Source organism: Podarcis vaucheri (genome assembly GCF_965113315.1).
Source record: "Podarcis vaucheri genome assembly, chromosome: 2".
NCBI lineage: Eukaryota > Metazoa > Chordata > Lepidosauria > Squamata > Lacertidae > Podarcis > Podarcis vaucheri.
Window position 1 is genome coordinate 110,944,571 of NC_138760.1, and position 21,364 is coordinate 110,965,934.

General features: G+C 49.6%; 2 protein-coding genes across 9 annotated transcripts in view; both read right to left on the reverse strand.

Annotated features, from left to right (window-relative positions):
* LOC309525010 (G-protein coupled receptor 22-like) overlaps positions 1-1,871 on the reverse strand; it is a 40,330-nt gene extending 38,459 nt beyond the window's left edge. For 2 of the 5 annotated variants that reach the window (XR_014216043.1, XM_082210335.1), the window contains exon 1: positions 25-338. The gene's annotated coding sequence lies outside the window, so the exon portion shown is untranslated. Of the gene's footprint in view, positions 1-24; positions 339-364; positions 534-601 lie in introns of those variants that run through there. The other 3 variants (XR_014216041.1, XR_014216040.1, XR_014216042.1) reach the window with 3 other exon arrangements.
* Positions 1,872-13,994: 12,123 nt separating this feature from the next.
* The window catches only part of LOC309524757 (sodium- and chloride-dependent creatine transporter 1-like), a 30,555-nt gene continuing 23,185 nt past the window's right edge, over positions 13,995-21,364 (reverse strand). For all 4 annotated transcript variants that reach the window (XM_082209751.1, XM_082209752.1, XM_082209753.1 and 1 more), the window contains exons 11-14: positions 21,167-21,269; positions 20,854-20,954; positions 19,207-19,377; positions 13,995-15,821 (exon numbers count right to left, since the gene is read on the reverse strand). In XM_082209751.1, coding sequence (XP_082065877.1) covers positions 15,675-15,821; positions 19,207-19,377; positions 20,854-20,954; positions 21,167-21,269 — 522 coding nt within the window. In that variant the 3' untranslated portion in view covers positions 13,995-15,674. The remainder of the gene's footprint in view (positions 15,822-19,206; positions 19,378-20,853; positions 20,955-21,166; positions 21,270-21,364) is intronic.

Below are 21,364 nucleotides of genomic sequence, written 5' to 3' on the forward strand. Positions count from 1 at the left end.
CCCCGGAGCAGCGGGGGCGCTCACCTGGGGCCGACGGCTCGTATCTCAGCGGCGGCGGAGGCGAAGGCGCAAGCCCGGCTGCGGCATCTCCGTGCGGCTGCCCAGGAGCTGCTGCTCGCCATCATCCCCGTCAGCAGCACTGCCGCTTCGCCTCCTCCTCCTCCTCCACCCCCCAGCGCCACCCTCCAGCTCGGCGGGCTCCGCTGCTTTCTCTCCCAGCCTGTGCAGCCGGCGACGGGCTCGTGGCCGCGCCGCGCGCCGCTGCCTGCCTGCACATCTGGAGAGCTGCGCGCGAGAGAGCGCAAAACATCAAAAAACGCGCGCGCGCGCAAAAACCTCCTTCGCGCTTCGCAGCAGGACGAACCTGGGCGCGCCGTCGCCGCAGACAGCCTCGCGCCTCTCTTGCCAACAGCCGGCAGCTCCCACGGCCCGGGCTGGATGGCGCGCAGCGGCGCGAGGGAAGGAGGGGCTTGGCACGTGCTGCTGCTGCTGCTGCTGCTCCTCGCCAGCTCTCGCCCTCTCCGCGCAGCCACAGGGCGAGGGAGGGCCCAAGGGCGCCCTCTCCACCTGCAGGGTGCGCTCGCGGATATAGGAAACTGACCCCGTTCTTTCGCCCTGGACAGGTAGAGGTAGCCATTCTTAATGCTGCTCTGTGGGGCGCTTGGCCGCAGACCCGCGAGCGGCCCTCTAAGGCCTTCTCTTCCGGTAGGGAGCGAGAGGACGTGTGACCCTCTCGAGCAACTCAGCAGAAAAGCCCCCGCTCTTCTTCCGCCGAAGCAATTCAGAGTTGCGCCCTAGAAGGAATGGAGAGGTCTGAAGCTCCTCCACGGGGAACCCTGGGCCGCTTAACTTGTCTACCTCACAGGGTGGTTGAGAACCTGGTGTGGAACTCCTTGGAGAAGAGGCGGACTGTGCATGCACTACATGTCTATATAAAATTGCTAGGCCTGGGTATGAATTTGTGTGGCTTTGCGGAGATCACCACCAGCTTGCAACACTATTCGGAATACAGTGGTACCTCGGGTTACATACGTTTCAGGTTACAGACTCCGCTAACCCAGAAATAGTATCTCGGATTAAGAACTTTGCTTCAGGATGAGAACAGAAATCGTGCTCCAGTGGCGCGGTGGCAGCGGGAGGCCCCATTAGCTAAAGTGGTGCTTCAGGTTAAGAACAGTTTCAGGTTAAGAAGGGACCTCTGGAACGAAATAAGTACTTAACCCGAGGTACCACTGTACTGATTTGGGAGAGCCAGCAGCTATGGCAATGGCTCTCCTCCCCAAAAGGGTATGGGAGAATGTGATGCCAACGTCCAATACCAAGACAAATGTCTACCTCGCCTGCGTGTTGAGCACGCTGCTTTATGGAAGCGAGTCGTGAGCAACTTTCAGCCACCAGGAGCAGCGCCTCAATGCCTTCCACATGTGCTACGTCAGGAAGGTTTTGGGCATTGCATGGGCAGTTTCAAACAAAGACGCGTTTTTCCAAGCCCACCTTCCTGTCGTAGCGACATCTACACAGGCTTGGTCTTGTCCACAGAATGGAAGATGGCAGGATCCCCAAGGACTTGCTCTGTGGGGAGCTGGCTTCAGGCACCAGGCCCGTCGGCAGTCCAGCTCGCCGTTACAAAGACGTCAGCAAATATGGCTGGCAACATCTACCCCACCCTATGGGGATCCCTTGCAGATGACCGCAGGTCAAGCAGTGACCAGAGGAGGAAGGATTCCTGGGGAGAAACACAGAGAGAAGAAACACCATGGTGCATCTGCAAGAGCACAACCGGACGCCTTCATCTGCCCCAGCTGCAACAAAACATGTCTCTCCTGTATCGGCCTCTGCAGCCACAGCAGCCACCTTCGAACAGTTTGACTTCACCTGCAAAGGCGCACTCTTCCATTGTCCCCCGAGACAGACGCCAACAACTTGATGCTTTGCGATGCTGCGGTGAGTGAACAACCTCGTTCATGTCCCAGAATGGCTTCTGGCACCTTATTACGTTCATGGGAGAATTGCATGCTTGGAATGGTAGGGAAGTAAAACCCACCAGAGCAGGAACTCCAGGTCCAGCTCCCCAAGAGTCTCCCCACCACTGGCACGGTTGCCCAAGAGGGAAGGTGACCCTCAGGCTGCAGAACAGCTCCCCACCTTCTGCATCACAATTTGAAAGGTATTGCAGCTTCCTTCTTCCCTCCCCTCCACCTACCACCAGAGTGGGGTGCTGATCAAAGCTTTGGGTGTGAGATGAAACTGCTGTTTTAGAGACAAACAAACAGGGCCAGTGAGAGGGAGACAGGGCCGGCCCACCCTTGAGGCATGGTGAGGCTACTGCCTTGGGCGGCAGGTTCCGCAGGGGCATCAGATCCTGCCTCCAGAGAATGCATCACCCTTTGCTGCTGTGGCGGCGGCGGCTGCTGCAGTGGCAGCAACAGCTGCAGCACGCTCCTTGGAGGCTGGATCTGCCAGCCCTGGAGGGAGATCTGTGAGCTGGGGTGTCTGCAGACCTCATGTAAGACAGTGGATCTGCTGCCAGGAAGGCATGCACAGAGGGTCATATGAAGCTGCAAAATACCGAGTCAGACCATTGGCCCATCTGACTCAATATTGTCAACACTGATTGGCAGCAGCTCTCCAGGGTTTCAGGCAGTCGTCTCCCCTACCCCAGAATGGGGTCCTGAATGGGGTAACTGTGCCCCTGAAGGACCAGGTGCGCAGCCTGGGAGTAATTTTGGACTCGCAGCTGTCCATGGAGGCGCAGGTCAGTTCTGTGTCCAGGGCAGCTGTTTATCAACTCCATCTGGTATGCAGGCTGAGACCCTATCTGCCCGCCAGACTGTCTTGCCAGAGTGGTGCATGCTGTAGTTATCTCCCGCTTGGACTACTACAATGCGCTCTATATGGGGCTACCTTTGAAGGTGACCTGGAAACTACAGCTAATCCAGAATGCGGCAGCTTGACAGGTAACTGGGAGCGGCCGCCGAGACCACATAACACCATTCTTGAAAGACCTACACTGGCTCCCAGTATGTTTACGAGCACAATTCAAAGTGTTGGTGCTGACCTTTAAAGCCCTAAACGGCCTCGGTCCAGTATATCTGAAGGAGCATCTCCACACCCATTGTTCTACCCGGACACTGAGGTCCAGCACTGAGGGCCTTCTGGCGGTTCCCTCATTGCGAGAAGCAAAGCTACAGGGAACCAGGCAGAGGGCTTTCTTGGTAGTGGCGCCCACCCTGTGGAACGCCCTCCCACCAGATGTCAAAGAGAAAAACAACTACCAGACTTTTAGAAGACATCTGAAGACAGCCCTGTTTAGGGAAGCTTTTAATGTTTAATAAATAGGTTATTGTATTTTAATATTCCGCTGGAAGCCGCCCAGAGTGGCTGGAGAAACCCAGCCAGATGGGTGGGGTATCAATAAATTATTATTATTATTATTATTATTATTATTATTATTATTATTATTATTACTACTACTACTACTACTACAACTACTACTACTAACTGGAGATGCCAGGGATTGAACCTGGGACCTTCTGCATGAAAGGCATGCGCCCTGCCAGCTGAGCTGCAGCCCTTCCCATGTACCTTACCTCCTCCCCCCTCGCTTCATGCTCTGCTTGTGTATATTTTTAAATAGAGCAAATATTGAAAGAACACCGTGAGTGATCTCCAGTGTTCTCTTCTCGAACCCAAATAGCGCTGCTCCCGAATTTCTCACGGTTCAGAGGAGCGGAAGGAGCTTAGGCTTATAAAAGCCCCCAAACTGGTTTAAAAATACATCTGCTGGAAGTTTTTGTCTTGGGTTTTAATCTCTGCCATGATGAATTCGGTTGGTGGCTTTAGGATGACAGGGTTGCCTAAGGCCCCCCCCAGCCCCTGTCTGTGAAAACGGGGGAAGAATAATACTTACCTGACACAGCTGTCATAAAGATTACAAGATAATGCATTTGAAGGGCTTTGAACACTTGAAAACCCTTATACAAAGGCCTCTTCCGATTAATAAATATGCAGTGCAATATTTATTACAATGTAATGGGTAAATATGTATTTGAATATAAATTTCCATTCGTCTGTGTCATGTTACGGCACTTAAAATGGAAGCAATCTTTACTGGAAGGATACGCTTATTAGGCACCGTCAGTGCCTTGTGGGACTTGTAAATCAACCTTACGTTGGAGCTGGAATTCAGGAACTGGGGTGCAGGCTTAGGAGTGCCATAGATCAGGGGTTCACAGTGGGAGAGCACAGGGTCCAGAGAGGTAAAGATCCAGTGCTTTCAAAAGGTTGCGGATGGGACGCCATCCCTGCTGATCCGAAGGTAGGCGGTTCGAATCCCCACGATGGGGTGAGCTCCCATTGCTCGGTCCCTGCTCCTGCCAACCCAGCAGTTCGAAAGCACGTCAAAGTGCAAGTAGATAAATAGGTACTGCTCCGGCGGGAAGGTAAACGGTGTTTCCATGCGCTACTCTGGTTTGCCAGAAGTGGCTTAGTCATGCTCGCCACATGACCCGGAAGCTGTACACCGGCTCCCTCGGCCAATAAAGCAAGATGAGCGCCGCAACCCCAGAGTTGGTTACACCTGGACCTAATGGTCAACGGTCCCTTTACCTTTACCTTTTAACTGTGCTAGTGTGGTGGTTCAAGCGCTGGACTGGGGCCTGGGAAACCAGGGTTCGAATCCCCGCTCAGCCACGAAGCTCGCTTGTCGGGCCAGCCACTAGCGCTTAGCCTAGCCTACCTCCGAAGGTTGTTGCGAGGATAAAATTGGGGGACGCGGGAAAACTTGTCTGCCACCTTGAGTTCTTTGGAGGAAAGGCAGGAGGAGATATAAGTAACAAAAAATCCTAGCATCTATATCAGGGCTCATCAAACTTTTTCAGCAGGAGCCGGGTCCACTGTTCCTCAGACCATGTGGTGGGCCGGACTATATTTTGAAAAATAATAATGAACGAATTCCTATGCCCCACAAATAACCCAGAGATGCATTTTAAATAAAAGGACACCTTCTACCCATGTAAAAAACATGCTGATTCCCGGACCATCTGCGGGCCGGATTGAGAAGGCGATTGGGCTGCATCCGGCCCCTGGGCCTTAGTTTGCCTACCCCTGATCTATATACAGTGGTACCTCGGGTTAAGTACTTAATTCATTCCGGAGGTCCATTCTTAACCTGAAACTGTTCTTAACCTGAAGCACCACTTTAGCTAATGGGGCCTCCTGCTGCTGCCGTTCCGCCGGAGCACGATTTCTGTTCTCATCCTGAAGCAAAGTTCTCAACCCGAGGTAATATTTCTGGGTTGGCAGAGTCTGTAACCTGAAGCGTATGTAACCTGAAGTGTATGTAACCCAAGGCACCACTGTATTACCATTTATCCCAGTATATGTAGCCATGTATGTAGGCTGAATCAAATTACTAGTCTGTCTAGCCCAGTATTGTCTACACTGGCTGGCAGCAGCTCCCCATGGTTTCAGGACGTTTATGGTCCCAATTCTACCTGGAGATGCTGGGGATCGAACAGTCAAGCAGATGCTCTACGACTGATCTTTCTCCCTTCCCCTGTAAGTGTCCATGTGTACCCCAGTATAACACAAAGCTCACTAAATGACCTTCAGCTAGTCATGATCTCTCAGCTTAATCTGCGTTACAGGATTGGTATGATAAAGTGGGGAAGAACCAGGTTCTGGGGTCTTTGGAGGAAGAATGAGATTAAATGTCATGAATAATCCTTACTACCTTCTCAGCAAGCCTCTGGGATAATCACACCGTAGCAAGCAATTGAAGGTAGCCGTCTCAGTCCATGAAAACAAAGCAATCCAACAGTAAAGCAAAACCCTCTTTTTAATAATTAGAAACGGCTAAAAAGTCACAGTGAAAGTGATTGAATTCTTGGCCAGCAAGATCTTGTTTAATCACCTATCCCTTTGGATTGCTAATTTTTGCCTGATTAACTCTAAAGTTAATATCCTTTCCATTCCACTGAGAGTGAGCTGCTGGTAAATCCGGGGACTATCCCTAGGAAACAGGGATGTCTGGTAACCTTAATTTAACCTGCATTTAAAGCTTTCTCAGAAGAATCCTGGGGACTGAGTTTGCTGAGGGTGCTGTGGACTATAGTTCTGTGACAGGTGAACTACAGTTCCCAGGATTCCTTGGAAAAAGCCAACTGTTTTAAACATATGGTACGTTTCAGTCTCTGTTTTCTTGAGCACTGAATACTGGTTCTGGGTGCGCATCTGGTTTCTGGAATGTCTTAGAGGGAGAGACAATAAAGGGGGAGCAAACTATGGCTCAGTGAAGCCATATTGTTTGTTACAGCTCTACGTGTTTCAGAGTTAAGAAAACAGATAAGAGGCTTCTTTGCAAATACTGTATAAGCAGCTTCTGTGTCTTTAACATCTGCCTGGCAGGTGGTATTTAACAGGAAATTCTTTTGCTGGCATGGATATGAAGGAATATGTTATGTTTCAAACCATGCCTTTTCTGTGTTCAACATTTTTGCTTTAATAGTTGCAACCCCCCACCCCTAGGGACCTTAGGGTAAAGGGCAGGTAATAAATTAAAACAAATAATAATAATCTCACCTGCTTCAGGAGCTATTGGCAGAAAACGGCTATTAGGACCATGATTCTTAAAATCCATAAACATAAAAAGATTCTGTGATAGGCTTAGGCGTTCAGAGTAGCTAAAGATTTTTTGACAATGTGAACTTTCTATAGAGCCAACTCATGACAGTATATACTGTACAGTGGTACCTCGGGTTAAGAACTTAATTCATTCTGGAGGTCCGTTCTTAACCTGAAACTGTTCTTAACCTGAAGCACCACTTTAGCTAATGGGGCCTCTTGCTGCTGCTGCGCCGCTGCTGTGCAATTTCTGTTCTCATCCTGAAGCAAAGTTCTTAACCCGAGGTACTATTTCTGGGTTAGTGGAGTCTGTAACCTGAAGCGTCTGTAACCCGAGGTACCACTGTATATGTAACACGTTATATTCTTAAGAATCATGATACAAAGGTTGTCAGATGATATAGATAGATAGATGATAGATAGATAGATAGATAGATAGATAGATAGATAGATAGATGATAGATAGATAGATAGATAGATAGATGATAGATAGATAGATAGATAGATAGATAGATAGATGATAGATAGATAGATAGATAGATGATAGATAGATAGATAGATAGATAGATAGATAGATAGATAGATAATAGATGATAGATAGATAGATGATAGATAGATAGATAGATAGATAGATAGATAGATAGATAGATAGATAGATATAGATAGATAGATAGATGATAGATAGATAGATAGACATAGATAGTAGATAGATGATAGATGATAGATAGATCTCCTGAAGAAGCTATTTATAGCTTCTGCTTCTTCCCTGAAACACGCAGAGCTATAATAAAGAACCTTGCTTCAGTGAGCACCAGAGCTTGCTCCCTCTTTTTTTTGTCCTTTTGAGGTGCTCCTTCCCCCTCCACACACACACACACACACACACACACACGTGTGTTCTCCTGCCCGGTTGGAGGCAGCAATGTTTCTGAATACCAGTTGTTGGAAACCACACAAGTGGAGAGTGCTGTTGTACTCGGGTCCTTCCTGCTTGCCGGTTCGCCACAGGCACCTGGTTGTTGGCCACTGTGAGAACAGGATGCTGGACTATTATTATTATTTGTTGAATTTATATACAGTGGTACCTCGGGTTAAGAACTTAATTCGTTCTGGAGGTCTGTTCTTAACCTGAAACTGTTCTTAACCTGAGGTACCACTTTAGCTAATGGGGCCTCCCGCTGCTGCCGTGCGATTTCTCTTCTCATCCTGAGGTAAAGTTCTTAACCTGAGGTACTATTTCTGGGTTAGTGGAGTCTGTAACCTGAAGTGTCTGTAACCTGATGTACCGCTGTATTGCCCTATACCTAGGGGTCTCAGGGCGGTTCACAGAATAAAATCAAGATAAAGGTAAAGGTAAAGGTACCCCTGCCCGTACAGGCCAGTCTTGACAGACTCTAGGGTTGTGCGCTCATCTCACTTAAGAGGCCAGGAGCCAGCGCTGTCCGAAGACACTTCCGGGTCACGTGGCCAGCATGACGAAGCTACTCTGGCGAGCCAGAGCCGCACACGGAAACGCCGTTTACCGTTGGTAAGCGGTCCCTATTTATCTACTTGCACCCGGGGGTGCTTTCGAACTGCTAGGTTGGCAGGCGCTGGGACCGAGCAACGGGAGCCGTTAATAGCCGCTAAGCCGTTAATAGCCGCTTAGCCGCTAAGCCGCTAATAGCCGTGCTTCGCAAGACGAAAAAACCGCAAGACGAAGAGACTCGCGGAGCAGATTAATTTCGTCTTGCGAGGCACCACTGTAAAGGTAAAGGGACCCCTGACCATTAGGTCCAGTCGTGGCCGACTCTGGGGTTGCGGCACTCATTTCGCTTTATTGGCCGAGGGAGCTGGCGTACAGCTTCCAGGTCATGTGGCCAGCATGACTAAGCTGCTTCTGGCGAACCAGAGCAGCGCACGGAAACGCCGTTTACCTTCCCGCTGGAGTGGTACCTATTTATCCACTTGCACTTTGACGTGCTTTTGAACTGCTAGGTTGGCAGGAGCAGGGACCGAGCAACGAGAGCTCACCCCGTCGCGGGGATTCAAACCGCCGACCTTCTGATCGGCAGTCCTAGGCTCTGTGGTTTAACCCACAGTGCCACCCACATCCCTTTTAAGGAGTACTCATTAACAAAAATAAAGATATGGAGAGGGATATGCACAGAGGTTAACAGAGCTGCATTTGCGCTCCTGTTCACTACTATGCTTATGAAAGGGTCATTACTTAGATCTCTCCCAGATCTAAGTAATGCATCACTGTCAAGCCTCGGTGGACCTGTGTGAAGCTGAAGACGGCAGCAAGTAAGGTGCCCTAATGTGCTTTGCCTGCTCAGTTGAACTGCTCAGCAGATGGAGATGTTGCCGGCTGCAGCTCTCTTGGGAGGACATTATGGTTATTAATGGAGCAAGAGCTCTGCTGAGGCGTGGGTCATTTTGGCGCTGTACGGCATGACTTTATAAAAGGAGGACTCCTTCCTCAACCCTTTGTCCGGCTGCGGGAAAAAAGACTGGACTACAGTGGTGCCTCGCAAGACGAAAAGAATCCGTTCTGTGATTCTTTTCGTCTAGCGGTTTTTTCGTCTTGCAAAGCAAGCCCATTGACGGATTAGCGGATTAGCGCTATTAGTGCTATTAGCGGCTTTTAGCGGCTTATCGGCTTATTGGATCAGCTGATAAGCGCCTTAGCGGCTTAGAAAAAGGGGGGGGGAGGAAAAAAACCCAGGAACTTGCAAGACATTTTCGTCTTGCGAAGCAAGCCCATAGGAGATTCGTTTTGCGAAGCACCTTTCGTCTTGCGAGTTTTCCGTCTTGCGAGGCATTCGTATTGCGGGGCACCACTGTATTATGGATAGCCTCTTTAAGAGTAATGGCCCAGCTGTGCATTGCTGGCATGAACTTTGCAGAGGTGAGCACACACATACACCCCCGGCAAACTCAGGGTGAGGAAGGAAAAGAAATATTCATGCAGATCTTGAGACTGTTTCACGATGTGGAGAGCTGGTGTGGTTTAGTGGCTAGAACGTTGGACAAGGACCTGGGGAGACGAGGGGTTCAAATCCCTACTCGGCAGTGAGGCTCACTGGGTGGGGCCAGTCACTGCCGCTCAGCCTAGACTACCTCAGAGGGTTGTTGGGGGGGGGGGTTAAATGAGGAAGAGGTGAGAAAGCCAGTTCTGCCCTGCAGAGGAGGTGGGATTGCGGGCGTCACCCCCCCCCCCCCGGGTGATTGGGGGAATCCCCGGCCTCGTCACCCCCTGGCCAGGCAATTGGTTGGCTCTGGGGGCGTGGCCTGCCCTATTTAACACAGACGCCTCCGGGGATCTCCCTCTTTTCCCGCCTACCAGCTGTTCCTGTTTCCCACCCTCCCGCCCTTTAAGGTTTTCGTTCCTTGACCTTGCTATGGACCTTGGTTGGTCGCCATTGAGGGGCCTGGTAGGAATTTTTCCACTTGGCAAATTGGCGCGAGCCACTTGGTTTTCGCCTACCTCATAGCAAATTATTACAACTTTCTTGGTATTGGCAGTTAGGCATTGGTATTGGTATTGTTTTGTAGATGGAAGGGGGAGGAAGCGCCATCACCTGCCCTGCATATTGAAGAGTAGTCCGATAAAGGATTGGGGGGGGGCGTGGCCCTGTCCGAATCCTATGGAGGTGAGTGTTAAGTTGGGGGTGAACATATTAGACGACACAGCGATTCTTCAAACAGCTCTTGTTTATTCACGGGCCAGAACAGAACTGAACTGAAGGGTTAGCCAGCCTGCTTATACAGAGCTCCACTACAACGCATCAGTAACTATCCAATCACTGAACGTCACTTTCAATCCCTTATTTGCATATGTGGACCTGAGTGAAAACTATCTACTATCCCCCTGCTGGCCCAGGGTGAGAACTTCAGTACATAACAGTGAGGGCCTAAGGCATGCTCTGAGCGGTGACCCCGGGGGAGTTCCTAGTTGATGTGCATCAGCAGGACTCCCCCTACTGGTGGTTAGCCCTTCCCGGACTTCAAGCGGATGGGCTGAAGTCGGATATAGTCGGTTAGGACCAACGCCTAAGCCAATACCGCTCATCACCTGTAACCAATAAAGTTGTGGCCTTATTTAGCCCATTAACCTTAAAAATTGTGTCATGTGTCTTTATTTCCACTGGGGGGGGCGGCAACTTGCCACACAACCATGAGCTGCTTGAAGAAGACGGTGGGATATAATTTTAGTAAACAAGATGAGTACATTGTGCACAGCACTCTGAAGAATAACTTAACACCTCTCTTGTTTTTGTTTGACATCAATTTCTAGGTAGTGTTCATGGCTCAGGGTTGTACCTGATTAGTCATGTCCATTCATTTCAGTGGGTTAGTCTGAGCGTGACTTAACTAGACACAACCCTTAATAATAAAAATGATTTAATAAAATAAATAAAATAATCTCAAAATGAGCAGTGGGTTGGACAATTTCCCAGTGGTGGTGTGTAGTTAATCTGACTCGGGGAACCTGGTTCAGCCAATCAGGAAAGAGGTTTGCTCACAGCTGATTCCTGCATTGCAGGGGGTTGGACTAGATGTCCCTCAAGGTCCCTTCCAACTCTACAATTCTTTGTAGGCATTGAGTCATTGCAGTCCAGGCTTGGGGAGAGACTGCATCACAGGATACTGAAAATGTTGAAAATTGGGAATGTCCCCATTTGAAACCCTGGAGAGCTGCTGCCAGCCAGTGTAGACAATACTAAGCCAGATGCACCAGTGGTAGGCGGCTTCCTATGAGCTGTAGCTCAGTGGCAGAGCATCTGCTTTGTATGCAGAGGGTCCCAAGTTCATCTCCAGGTAGGCCTGGGAGGGACCCCTGTCTGAAACCTTGGAGTGCTGCTGCCAGTCAGTGTATGCAATACTGAACTAGATGGACCAATGGGCTGACACTGTGTCAGACGTCTTCCAGGGCTGCCATCCTTTCATAAAGATGGTTGTGGTGCTCAGCGATACAGAGAGAGGGGATTGAGGAAGAGAAGAGCAGAAGATGCTACAGCTGCTTCTCCTATTCATGGCAATACAATGTGCCAAGATACGCCGCTGGGAGAATTCAGCTAGCAATGCATTTGCCTGGCGAGGAAGGGATTGTAATAATATTTTACAGGCTTGAATGCAGCGTTTCTGCTGCCCCCTTGTGCTTGTGCTCTGTGAGAGCAATGTTTTGAAGGCTACGCACTGCATAGCATTGCCTGCTATTATTTGGTGTGTGTGTGTGTGTGTGTGTGTGTGTGTGTGAATTCCGCAAAAATTCCATTGACGTGATAATAGTTGTACTAGTGACGGAATTATACTGGACCACCAACATATCATTCTGCTTCATCAGCTGTTTTGCAATGCTTCCCTCAGTGTGATTCAATCATTGCCATCCGGAGAGGGACTTTTGCACTATAGAGCAACAGATGTGGGACCAAAAAAACCCAAGCAAACCCAACCTAACCCCACCTAGAGCATTTGTGGTGTGAAAAGTTACAGGGTTTCAACCAGAAGTTGCAGGACATGCCTTGATAGGAAACAAAACAATAGGTGCTGAGCGTGAGACCCTTAATCTCAGGTTCGTGGGTACAAGTCCCATGTTGGGTGAAAGATTCCCCTCCACTGCAGGGGGTCGGACTAGATGACCCTCAAGGTCCCTCCCAACATGGCGATTCTATGATCCTATGTCTACCCCCAAAATCTTTGCATAAACAAATAGTACCAGAAGCAGGATTGCGTATAACTGCTCTGGTGCCGTCATGAGCATGAATCATCATAAATTTTTTTTAAAAAATATGTCCAGAGGGACGTTCTCTCTATTTGACAGAAGGGACGGGACTTCTGCCACCAGAATCCAAAGTTGCAGGTGGTGGTGGTGGTGGTGAGATTCCCTTCCTAAGTAGGTCACCACAGCACTCTGACTCATATCAATAACTCTGGGCTGTCATCCCTCACTCCTTTCCCAACTCAGATCATTTTCTTCCTTTTTAATTCTTTCACCTTGGTCAATTTTCTTCTGGCCTGCTTTTGCCTGGCTTTCCAACACCTGACCCAGAATGCACATCATGTACTACCTGGCAACCTGTTTCTTGTTATCACCCTGCTGTGTGGCCTGCCATTTTTAATGTGCTTCTCCACCCCACCAATCCCTTTCCCCCCCGTTTTTTCGCATGTATGCAATTGCCATAAGATTAGATAGCGATCACTGTCCTGTTAGTGATGGACCCCATTGTCGCCATTGTCAGTCAGCCATACCAGAAGCAGTGGTGGCTGCTGCCGCATTGGGACTCGAGGGGCAGAAGGCAGGGACCCCCAAGAGCAGGTGGATCCAGAGCCAATGGTGGGGAGAGCCGACTAATGCTAATTTTTACCCCATCCTCCCTGCTGAGACGTACAAGGGCAACATGGCAACTGAGGAGGGGAAGGAAGCGGACATCGTCACCCCCTGGACTGGTGGCAGGCAAGGGGTGGCAGATTGAGGTGGTGGGGGGCAGTGCCCCACTTGCCCAAATGGACTGACCGGAGGCGAGGCAGTTTTGACAAAGATGCAATTGACACAGGCAGAATCTCTCCCATATTTATTGTCAGGGGTTGGATCTGTACCGCAATTGGGTAGGTGACTGCGAAAACGAGAGAGAGGGGGGGAAAACCAAACCAAAAAAACAGGGAGCTGAGAATTAGGATAGCAATGGGGGTGGTGGTAGTGATTACAGCTTGGTGTGCAGAAGAAAATGGGCTCAGCCCAATTTGGCACAAACACTCATATATTACAAATACATACAATGGGGAGGTTGCAGCAGCATGGCTGGGGGCTACAATGTGGAGGTGGAGTGGGGTGGTGTGGAGAAGGGGCTGAGCACACCTGGGCAGGAAGCAGCAGCAGGATTGCTGCAGCAGCTGTATGGCAGGGATAAATTCAGCCGGTGTAGCCTTTCTCATCATGAACAACTCTGGACGTTTCCAGACGGCCTCTGTTTTCAGGAGGGATTCAATCACATACCGGCAAATGCATGCTGTGTGGTTACGTTTGATTGGGAGGTCTTGCACACTGAACTCACTTCTCCAAAAGACCAGACTTTTTGCAGTAAGGAAAGTGACGGGGGAAATGCAATAGAAAATGTGGAGGGATAACACTTGCTCTTAGCTCCCTGCAAACAAATCAAGACGAATGCCCGGGTCATGTGGAAACGCCCTAAAAGTCGTAGCTTTAAGACAAAACAAATCTATTTTGATTATGAGCTTTTTCATGGCCTTAATAAATGTACTGGACTTTGAGGTGCCACCAGACTCTTTGCTGGTTTTTGTCTTGTGTTTTCCCCCCCTGCAACAGACTAGCACCCCTCTAGAATTTATCATCGTGGTGGTTTCCATTGTGACACCTCCAGGCTGCCAACTCTATTAAGGTGTGTGTGTGTCTCTCTCTGTGTGAGTGATGTGCTGTTCCCTAAGGGTTTCTTCCATGTTTGTTTGTGAAGGGGGAGCAGGACAGATGGTGATCTGCTTCTTCAAGACAACACCCACACACTCCATTTCCCTGGCACTCCCGTTCCCCTCTCTCCTATTAATTTGGGTAGGTTCCTTTTCCCTCTCCAATGAGAGAAAGTTTCTGGAGTTCTGTCCTCCAATTCCAGCTGGAGTGGCCTCAGTCACAGCCTACCAAAAAACCACTGGTAAAGGCCAAAAAAATGGATGGCAGACATCTTTCTCCAGGGGAAGGAATGCGTGGGGAAGGCAGCAGAGTGTATAAGGTACATTTATAATGGCAGGGGCAAGAAATGCTACCTGGGATATATTAAAAGGCAACTGCTACATGATCAAGATCACATAAGTGCAACCAAAATTGTGGGAAGGGACATGATTTGTGGCAGGTGGATTGGGGAATAAGGTACAAAAGAGAATAGGCCACACAGAGTACTGGAAATGTGACGATCTTTTCTGCTTTCTCTTGCAGAGTCAGGGAAGGATTAGAACCTGAGAGACAGGATGCCATTAGTATACCTTAACCAGGTAAGATCAGGCGGAGGATTGGGATATATGATGGGTGGAAAGAGTGGGCAAACAGCACTTGCCCCCAAGGATTAAAAGCACCCCACAGAAGGTTTAGAGTCCAGCAGTGCTGGGTGGGTTTGGGGGAAGAGACCTAGTGGAACTGTACTGGGTCACTGTACTGGGGATAGTAATGGAAGCTGGGATGGAGCCGGTCCCAGTTGCTCTGATGGCTGGGACTGGGGTGGCCCAGCCTATCTGGTACGAGGAAGTGAATGCCCTCCTTGCCTGAGGTTTGAATGCTAATACTGAAACTATTGGATGAGGTGATCTTGGAGGAGAGGAGGTTAGCCTTTGAGCCATGTGGAGGAAATGTGGAAGTCTGCATGTGCTGGGATGCGTATGTGTGTGCATGGAGCCCTTGTCCCCTGCTGCTAGCAGCACCTCCGTCCTACCGATGTCAGACCAAGCCAACCTGATTTCACAGCTTTCCCATTAATCGTATGAAGATGGCCTCCTAAGGTACACAGCCAAATTGCAAGCAGGCAGGTACGGTGCCAGCAGTTGGCCGAGTCAGGCATTGGCTGAAGGACCCACACCAGCCCAGCCACACCGCCATGCACCGCTTGCCCCAATGCCCCCCCCGATGCATTTTAAAGGGGGTGGGGGATAGGAGTGCTTTTGAATGAGAGCCAAGCTCAGCTCCCATCTGGAGTGGCCGCATGCCATTTGACCTAGAATGCAATGCCCCATCCCAAAGACCTGTGGCGTTCATTGACTTCACAGATCTGCGGTCGGCCACCGCACATGGGAGCCAGGATTAGCCCCCGCCCCCAAGCCCTACTGCAGCAGAGTCACGTCTAGGGCCCTGGTGGAAGGTGGCAAGCGAGGCTGCCGACAAAGCAGAGAAAAGCTTGCGGCAGCCACTGCCACCAGCCATCAGGGGTCTTTATTGACTTCTGGCGCTGGGAGCCTCCTGACTATGCGAAGGGCTGAGTCTCCAATACTGCCAACTTTTCCCGCTACCCCCAAACAGCTGACCTTGGTGCCCGGTGTTATTGCTAGAGGAAGAGGGTATAAGAAAATCAAATCACAGTCTCAAAAAGCGTGGCCTTCTCCAGGGGGGCTGCAGTGAGACTGTCTGGCGGTGGCAGCAGTTTTGTCTCCGCTTCAGGTGTCATGTATTCCAGGTGGTGGTGGCCCCAGACGGGGGTGGTCAGCAATTGCCAGCGCTGGGGGAGAAACGAGGCAGGGGAGTCAATGAGCAACTCAAGGCACAAGCACGTCCGTTTGTTCACTGTTTATTGACATAGAGCATTTTTCCACCTCGCTTAAAAACTAGCACAGTCAGGGCCCTTGCATCCGTTAGCCATCAGTACAACGGAGGGACTTTAAAGGAAAAGCCTAAAATGTTGCCCTAGCACAGAACCGTAGCTAGGTGATCTTGCGTCCCTGGCAGAACCGTCCAGATTGTGCGCCCCCCTAGGTAAAGGTAAAGGGACCCCTGACCATTAGGTCCAGTCGTGGCCGACTCGGGTTGTGGCGCTCATCTCGCTTTATTGGCTGAGGGAGCCGGTATACAGCTTCCAGGTCATGTGGCCAGCATGACTAAGCCGCTTCTGGCTAACCAGAGCAGCGCACGGAAACGCCGTTTACCTTCCTGCCAGAGCAGTACCTATTTATCCACTAGCGCTCTGATGTGCTTTTGAACTGCTAGGTTGGCAGGAGCAGGGACCGAGCAACAGGAGCTCACCCCGTCACAGGGATTCGAACCGCCAGCCTTCTGATCAGCAAGTCCTAGGCTCTGTGGTTTAACCCACAGCGCCACCCGTGCGCCCCCCTCAGCCACAGACAAATTAGCTCTTCTTTTTGCCTCTCCTCCTACCCACCTTCCTCCACCCATTTAATTCACCCTCTATTGAAAACCATTTATTATGAGACAATAATCAATATTTACATTTATGGACATATTTTTAGCCAATTTTGTGCGCGCGTCCCATCGCCTGCTGGGGGCCCACCTCGCCACTCCCTAGTTATGGCCCTGCCCTAGCGTACATTAAAACCAGCAACTAAGGCCAAATGAATGGTACACCAAAGGCAACCAACCAACATCAATCTGGTGGCATGTGAAGACTTTTTTTTTTTTTTTAAACCAATCTGTCCAGGCATTTTCAGCATGGAGGACAAACTGGTTTTATTTTATTTTTTAAAAAATATATTTATTAAAAGTTTTTAAGATATAACAAGAAAAATAAAAAATAAACATACAAAATAAAAAACTGTTAAAAACACACTTTAATTTTCAATAACATATCTTCCATACACTTATTTCCTCGGACCTCCTCATACCTCCCTTCTTTGTATTCCAGTTCGATTTGTTAGTTCAGCAAATCCTTACCATTAAACTTTTACCCATTTGTAAAAAAATTTCATATCTCTTAAAGCATTACAGCTGGAAACCGCTTAGTTTCTATCCAACATCCTTCTATCATTCATGAGGACAAACTGGTTTTAACAATAGTTTTTGGCTTTGCTGCTCTACTGAGTTTTATTGCACCTGTCATGATATCGTCCTGCGCTTTTTAACGTTTTCGTGTAATTTTTTATACTTAGCATTTGCTGCACCCTGTCCTCAGTGGCTGAAGGATGGCCTAGAAATCTCTTCAACGCGCAAATCAATCAACACACAGCCCTTCTGAGGACTCAAAGGTAAAGGTACCCCTGACTGTTAGGTCCAGTCACGGATGACTCGGGTTGTGGCGCTCATCTCACTCTATAGGCCGAGGGAGCCGGCGTTTGTTTGCAGACAGCTTATGGGTCATGTGACCAGCATGACTAAGCAGCTTCTGGTGAACCAGAGCAACACATGGAAACGCCATTTACCTTCCCGCCAGAGCAGTACCAGTTTACCTACTTGCACTTTAGTGTGCTTTTGAACTGCTGGGTTGGCAGGAGCAGGGACCAAACAACAGGAGCTCACCCCACTGCGGGGATTCGAACCGCTGACCTTCTGATCGGCATGCCCTAGGCTCTGTGGTTTAGACCACAGCACCACCTGCGTTGGACTCAAAGGCCTCTGTAAATGGGAAGGTGTGTACACCTTTCCTAAAAAGTGGCAGAGAGTGAGCCAAGCGGGCATCTGTAGGAAGGGGGTTCCAAACATGGGGAGCCACAAAATTAAAAAGCCTGTTACAGAGGCCTCCTTCCTACCAGCGGGATGGGCCCCAGATTCAGTCTGCTTGGGAGTGTGAACAGCTTTGCCAGTGGCGTGAGAGTGTTGAGAGAAGTGGAAGTTCCTCCTGCTTCAATGGCAGAAAAGCCTCCCTCAAATCTTTCACTGTGGAGAATGGCACTTAAGCCGAGGCATGGAAAATCCCAGACCCTTGAGAACCTTGGAACAGGATCTCTAATTAGCACAGAAGCCCATTTGGCACCTGCCTCCCCAAATCTATGCTTGCATCTTCCCTGCGCTTTTAAAGCCTTAACACCACCGCAAGCTGCTTGGCCGGAAAGAGGGAAGTACTGTATATATAACAGCTGCTTTAGCAACCGCAGAAACCGCTTCTGAGCTTTTATTTGGGTGACTGGAGATTACATCATACGGATGCTAGGCAGCTCCAAAAAGCCATTCTCCTCCCCAGGTCTAGAAGCATGGCTGGCTAGCAGCCTGCAATTCAGCGTAGCAATCATGGCTGCGCCCGATAGCTGGCTACACAGTGTGCAGAGGAGGCTTGCATGTCTCATCTGTAAAACAAGAGGGACGGCCCCTTTCACAGCCACCTTCATCAACAGAGGCATCCAGCTTGGAGTCAAGTCTGTGCTGTGCAAATCCTTAGAGCATCTCTAAGGTCACACTGCCTGGGACGCAGGTGGCGCTGTGGGTTAAGCCACAGAGCCTAGGACTTGATGATCAGAAGGTCGACAGTTCAAATCCCCACGACGGGGTGAGCTCCCGTTGCTTGGTCCCTGCTCCTGCCAACCTAGCAGTTCAAAAGCACCTCAAAGTGTAAGTAGATAAATAGGTACCGCTCCGGCGGGAAGGTAAACAGCGTTTCCGTGCGCTGCTCTGGTTCGCCAGAAGCAGCTTAGTCATGCTGGCCACATGACCTGGAAGCTGTACGCCGGCTCCCTCGGCCAATAAAGCGAGATGAGCACCGCAACCCCAGAGTCGGCCATGACTGGACCTAATGGTCAGGGGTCCCTTTACCTTTACCTTAAGGTCACACTGAATGATTGCAAGCTGCAACAAGGGAAAGATAACTATGCTGGAATAAGCACCCACACCGTACACTTAAAGCACTCCTAAACAGCATGACTCCCCCACAAAGAATCATGGGAACTGTAGTTTATCACAGATCAACAGCTGCTGGTACCCTTAAACTACAGTTCCCATGATTCTTTGTGGGGAAAGCCGTGACTGTCACGGTGCTGTAAATGTATGGCGTGTGGTTGTGAGGACACTATTGCAGCCTCATAGCAACACCTAGACGGGTCTACAGCAAACTGCGCCATCACCAGGAAGCCCTGATGGGACACTTGGCAGGCTCAGAGCAAGGTGCTTGGCAACTCCATCCTAACGGGCTGGGACTGGCCAGAGACGAGAGACTGATTACTCACCTGTTGGAAGGAGCCCTTGCTTCGCAGAAGCTTGTAAGCGACCGTGCAGGGGATGCAGAGCATGGAGGAAAGGGCCAGAGCCCAGCCAATAGCCTCACCCCACCATGGGTAGATGTAGGTCTTGTTGTAAGTCAGTGGTTGGTAGTTCACCACATGGAACAGGAAGATGCCCTAGTGATGAAGGAGGGAGGAGATACCAGAGATGATAATTGGTTTTTTTTAGCCTTGGGTAGGGGGGATAAAGGTGGCAGCCAAAACCCAGTCCTAGGTCTCTTGTGCTCAACAAAACACAAACGTGCTGCCATAGGCCTTATTGCAGAGCAGATTTGAAGGTAAACCATACGTGGAATGAGTCTGCCCCTGCGGCCAGATGGAGGTAGAAACTGTCTCTCGGGTCTTGTTACGCTGCCGTTTCTACGGGGCTATACGCTCGGAATTTATCACTCCTGTTATACAAAAATCTCCAAATGGGTCCGAACTTCAATGTCTAAAACTCCTGGTAGAGGACAACGATCTAGAGATCACGCTAAGGGTGGCCAAATTCTGTGCAACTGCCATAAAAGTTAGGGAACAAGCTGTACTACCAAAATGATTAAGGTTTTAAATGACAATCTTAGGTTATATTTTAGGGATCAAGATTTAATATATATTTTTAACTGCCAGTATATCTGAATTGTCTCTGTTATACTCAATTGCAATTCAATGTATTCCTGTTGTGTTTTATGATTTTTTTTGACATTGTAAGTGAGCCGGAACTGGTCTGTGACCGTAATAATAAAATTTATTCATTCACACCTTCTCAAATATCAATACACCTGGCTACAAGACTGAGGAGATCTCCTAGGAGATCTGTCAAAGATGCTTTAGTTGAGATTCCTGCATTGCAGGGGGTGCACTAAATGACCCTTGTATAATTCTAACTACGGAGAATGGGATAACCCTGCAGTCCTGCCCTGTAACAGGTTAGACAAATCCAGCATGAAGAAGCGCCATCACATTTGAGTAAAGTCGGACAGATATTTTGCACAGTGCAGGGGAGAGGCAGTAACAACCAGTGTTCCTTAGCATCTGCTGTACTATTTAAATGTAGGCAAATGACAAGTTTCTTTCGGCTGGGAATGAGGTAATCTAAAAACACCATCAGCACCATGCATACACCAGTACGGGGCCGCTCAAATATAGTCGCAGTAGTCAAATATTCCGGCAACGAGTCAAAACAATTGTGTGAAAAGCCAGGCTGAGTTAGCCCATGTTTGCAAGGGGGCCCTTCTCCTATTATTATTATTATTATTATTATTATTACCCCGCCCATCTGGCTGGGTTTCCCCAGCCACCCTGGGCAGCTTCCAACATAACGCTAAAATACAATAACCTATTAAACATTAAAAGCTTCCTTAAACAGGGCTGCCTTCAGATGTCTCCTAAAAGTCTGGTAGTTGCATTTCTCTTTGACATCTGGTGGGAGGGCATTCCACAGGGCGGGCGCCACTACCAAGAAGGCCTTCTGCCTGGTTTCCTGTAACTTCTTGCAGCGAGGGAACTGCCAGAAGGCCCTCAGCACTGGACCTCAATGTCTCGGCAGAACGATGGGGGTGGAGACGCTCCTTCAGGTATACTGGACCTTCTGCCCCACTGCTTTCAACTCACCACACACACCACTGGGGTGATGAGAGACCAACACCACTTCATGTAGGGCAGCGGCCGGTAGCCAATCATATGGGCAACATCGTCCATGAAGCGGTCAGCTCCTGCGCGGAAGAGCGAATCAGTTTTGGGCCTCGAGCCAGGCCGTCCCCTCCCGCACCAACACCTGAAAAGGGCCCCATTCACAGTGCCCAAATCTCCGGCAGCCTTGGGTGGGGGGGAGCCAAAGCAAGAGTCAAGCAGAGGACTGTGCAGGGAGGGAAAGTGTTCGCTTTTCCTGAAATCTCCTTGCCCCTGTGTCTCCCTTGCCACTTACCATAGACCCAGGCAATCACCACACACTCCCAGAAGGCCTGCCACAGAAGGGTGATCCCGCTGGCCGAATAATTGTCAAACAGCTGAAAGACGTACATGCCGCCCTAGGGTCACATGGCACAGGAAAAGAACCGATTACCGAATACGCGCATTATCCGTGTGGCTTATTATTATTCCAAGAAGAGAAATGCCAGCCATG